Here is a 5,063-nt window from a genome sequence, read left to right as displayed (position 1 = left end):
TTCACAACTATTCAGTATAAACCATTCTATATTAAGTTTTTCCCTTATATCAAGATGTTTGATTTTCATTGCGGCAGACCGGTTCACACTTGGACTCAAACATCCAAAACTTTGTTTTTTCAATGACAATGTCCTCGTTTCATTCAGGGCTATTGAATTGAGTCTGTACATCTCGAATGCACATCGAACAAAATGATAAAGCTTCTTCAGCAACATAACCTTCGGATATACAACCTTTGGACCTCACCTTATTTCTGACATGGTTTTTTAATTTCTTCATATACCTTTCGAACGGATACATCCATCTCATACATATTGAGCTTCCGACAGTCGCTTCATCAGGTAAATGCAAAACTAAATGAATCATAATGTCGAAAAACGCTGGTGGATAAATTAACTATAACTTGCACAAGATTCTAATTATGTCTTCTTCTGCTTTCCTCATATCCTCCACTTTTAGTGTTCTGGAGCAAATTTTCATGAAAACATACAAAGATCTACAATTGGCGTAGAAGTTTCTTTGTCCAATAACGCTCTAACTCCAATCGGTATCAAACGTTGCATAAGAATGTGATGATCATGAGATTTCAACCCAATAATGTTAGTATCATTATCTACCACTTTATTAATGATGTTAGATCCAAACCCATCAGGCAATTTAACATCTCTTATAAACTGAAAAAAGATTTTGCGGTTAGGTTTATTGAATGAGTAGCTTCCATGTGGTATAGTGAACGTGTTACCCTTTTTTTGCAACCATTGATTACGTTGGATATTCATATTTCTAAAGTCCTCACGTGCATTTGACGTGTCTTGACTCTTATCATTTATCATAAAAGTACACAAAAGACTCTCACCCACATTTTTCTCGACATGCATCACATCAAAGTTGTGCTTCAGCTGCAGAGAAGACCAATACTCGAGCTCGGAAACTATGCTACGTTTCGACCAATTCAACTCGAATCCTTGTTGATCCATGTTTTCCTTGAGAGTTTTAGGATGATGACCCCGTTTATGAAGCAGTAGACGAACTAGTTGCTCATGCATGTCTTCATTAGTAAAGTTTCTTAGAGAGGATCTTGTCTCGGGTTGCCCGTGAAATTTCAAACTCATTCTTAATTGATCATCAGCATCTAAGATCCGAAGATGACCAATATAAACGACTTTATTTACTACACAGTACGAGGGAGTTTCTTCATTGCAAGTCAGGCATGCTTTATACCATTGTCTGCTCCAACCCGATAAACTACTACGAGCTGGAAAGTCGTTTATTGTCCATAACGACATAGCTTTCATCATGAAGAATGTGTCTGTTGCTGCATCTTTAATAAGTACACCTGAGTGCCATAAAAACTTAATCTCTTCCACTAACGGCCTAAGGAAAACATCTATGTCCTTTCCATGCGCTTTAGGGTCGGGAATCAACAAGGCCAATATGAATGATAACTCTTTCATACAAAGCCATGGTGGCAAATTATATGTGGTGAGTACAACCGGCCATGTACAATGCGGATTACACATGTTACCAAATGGATTAAAGTCATCAGCTGCCAGCCCTGAGCGTACGTTGCGAGGTTCACTCAAGAAGTCAGGGTAATCTACATCAAATTTTTGACAAGACTCTCCATCAACGAGATGACGCATCACACCATATTTTGATCTCCCGATACTATGCCATATCATATTTTTGTGAGTGTACCTTGAACAATAAAAACGTCGTAGTCTAGGGGTCACTGGAAAGTATCGTAACACCTTATGAGCCACCTTTTTACCCTTGGTGTTTTTATCAATCCATTGACTCTCCTTACAAACAGGACATATCTGCAATGACCTCTGTTCCTTCCAGAAGAGAGAACAATCGTTTTTGCACACAGGTATTGACTCGTACCCCAAACCTATCTTCTTCAGTTTCTTTTTAGCTAGATAATATGAACGGGGAACCTTGTTGTCTTGTGGAAATGTTGAATGCAACAACTTAAGGAGTTGATCAAATGAACTATCAGTCCATTTGTTATTGACCTTGATATGCATCAGCTTTGCTAAAAAATCAAGGAAAGAAAATGAACAACCAGGATACAACTTGGTTTCGACTGCCTCTAATAACTGTTCAAAATCATCATCGACAATGCTACTCCCTATATTCGAGGTTCCTTCATCGAGGTTGGTATCATTTTCTCTCGACTCCTACATAACATTATCAATAACATCAACCATCTTGTTACTTAGCGCTAAGAAATCTACAACCGGAGGAATTAAAGGTTCACCGTGATATACCTACGTTCCGTATGACCGAATAAAACCATATATACGAACATGAAGTCTCATTGCTTTCGGATCCATGAAGTAACGATTATCACATTGCTTACACGGACATCTGGTTTCACCTTCACTATCTAGGTGTAACATGGATCTCTTGACAAAAGAGTCAAGTCCTAGCTGGAACTCGGGAGATTGACGATGTGGATTAGTAGTCTAGCTTTTATCAATAGACATGATGCAACTGAAACATAGTTAGTGGTTAAGGTTTACTCTACAGGAAACAAAAATCAAGTAGGGCATTTATAAAGTCGAAGATTCAAAAAGTATCCCCAAGACAGAAACACAAGAACAAATAATTAGAAATGGATAGAGAATTCACAAAGGTAGACTTCTAAACCCGCTTTTTTAATACCTTATCTCATATTTGAATGTGTATTACATGATTTTATGTTTAAGAAAAATTCGGCAACATTCCCCTTAGCTCCCAAGTATATATATATAAATATATACCCGAGGAGCAAAGAGAAAACGACAACCGAATCTTTCTTAAACAAACAATCATGTAACACATGTTCACATCCTAAATGAGATAACGTATTCAAAAAGCAGTCCCAAAACGGGGACATCCCAAAATTAATTTCTAAATCAATTTCAGGCGGGTATTTCTAGGCTCTTGATGATTATGAAGAAGAAACATAAACTAAAAATCAATGATTCAACGTGTTTTAATAAAAAAAATCATATTATACGGTCCATTATTTAAACCATAATTTAAAAAGTACGATGTTATGATAGAAAATAAACAAAAGTATAATGTTAAAATTAACAAAAGTATTAAAATTATGTTAATTATAATATCATACTTTTGTTTATTTTCTATTATAGCATCGTACTTTTAATATTATATTACATAATATTATGGTTTAAAAAATATACCGTTTAATTTGATTTTATATTTAATTTAATTTGATTTTATAATTAAGTTAAATACATTTTAAAGTTAACTTAATTTGATTTTATAATTAATTTAATATTTTCTTTTTTGTTATTATTATTTTTTAAATTAATTTAATTTGATTTTATAACTAATTTTATTTTATTTTAATATTGATAGTAATTTGATTTTATAATTAATTTAATTTGATTTTATAATTAATTTAATTTGATTTAAAAATTAACTTAATTTGATTTTCTAATTAATTTAATATTTTCTTTTTTGTTATTAGTATAATTTTTTAAATTAATTTAATATGATTTTATAATTAATTATATTTTATTTTCATATTAATATTAACTTTATTTTATAATTAATTTAAAATTACTAAAAATATGTTGCATAATAACCTAATTAAGCTAAAGTTGTAATGACCAACATTAAGTCACTAACAAAATTAAGCACTTTGAAACCATATTAACAAGAAAATAAAAAAATAAAAATAAAACACAATAAACATCTAATATAATCATACATGTAAATACAAACACTTCAACATATCAAACACTTTAACTTATCAATTAAGCAATTTACAATACAAACAATATCATCTAAATACAAAACTATAACTTATCAATTAAGAACTTTATCACTTCATCTTATATACACCAAACTATTAAACCTAAATATCACATAATCATACATGTATACAATACATTCAATTCGAATTTTCATTTCATTCTAGACATACAATACAACTTTCATATTCCAATTTCATACAATTAAGCATACAATACATCCAATTCAAATTCCATTTTCAAACAATTAAGCAATACATCCAATTTCATATAATCATACCTTATAGCACCTACCATTTTAGACATCACAATGAGCACAAACACAAATCAATTATACAATAGGTTGCATCAATCTGAAAAACATATATAATGACTCAAAATGCATAAACTAACATGAAAATAGAAGGTCTTGGTCGCCCACAAAATCACTAACCAAACAAAAGTCTTAGAAAACATATAACTCAATGATACAATAGGTTTCGACGCTAAAACTAACATCAAAACAGAAGAAGAATAGAAATTAGGGAAAGAATTCGTCCTTAGATTGCTTAATTTTTTGGAAATGTAGTTTTGTTGCCCTCTTGGTATCGTAACGCTGGTAATGAACAGAATGTCGCCGGTAATCAAGGTTTGGTCGACGTCAAGTGTGTGGCAGCAATGGAGGCGGTTGCTGGTCAGAATGGCGCGTAGGGAGGCAGTTGGGAGGTTTCTAAGAGAAAGATGAGATGATACACGAAAGAATGAATACGAGGGGTTATCTGACGCAACTTATTAGCAACGATGGGAAATAGCGGCGACACATAGTTATTAGCGGCGACAAGGTAGCATTAGCGGCAACACCCTTGGAAGCAAAAGTCAGTGCCTTTTTAGGCCTTTACGACCGTTGGATGGGATACAGATTGAACATACATGGTGCATTTGGCGCAGATCGCTACTATGTGGGCAATAGCGGCGACGCATTTAGCAGCGACACAAGGCATTAGCGGAGACATGTAACGCATCAATTACATGTCTCCTCTAATGTCTTGCATCGCCGCTATTTCCCACATTTCTTGTAGTGGAAGGTTGATATAAGATCAAAAACCCCCTCCTCCTCCTCCATTATTCGGTGTTACTCATGACTTTTCAGTTTTGCACATGCAGCCTTATGTAGCAGTCAGTGAGGTTGTGTTAGAAAATTATTTTTATCATGCGTAAAACATGCAACATATATTCTACAATTTGATATTAGATAGAGAGTTTTGGAGCATGTTGTTTGGGCATACACAGAACGGCTGGTTAGATGAAACAAT

The 5,063-nt window shown here is 33.4% G+C and overlaps 1 protein-coding gene across 1 annotated transcript; it reads right to left on the bottom strand.

The window, feature by feature from the left end:
• Positions 1 to 477: 477 nt before the first annotated feature.
• Positions 478 to 4,772, bottom strand: LOC145089503 (uncharacterized). The gene is made up of 2 exons (XM_079027933.1): positions 4,668 to 4,772; positions 478 to 2,184 (listed from the first exon to the last, which is right to left on the bottom strand). Exons 1-2 carry the CDS (start codon positions 4,770 to 4,772, stop codon positions 478 to 480), a joined length of 1,812 nt encoding a protein of 603 aa, XP_078884059.1.
• Positions 4,773 to 5,063: the final 291 nt, after the last annotated feature.

Source organism: Lactuca serriola, chromosome 2, assembly GCF_051521515.1.
Source record: "Lactuca serriola cultivar US96UC23 chromosome 2, Lser_US96UC23_V15, whole genome shotgun sequence".
NCBI classification, from domain to species: Eukaryota; Viridiplantae; Streptophyta; class Magnoliopsida; order Asterales; family Asteraceae; genus Lactuca; species Lactuca serriola.
The sequence above is the reverse complement of the archived record's forward strand: the minus strand, read 5'-3'. Positions and strand labels throughout refer to the sequence as shown.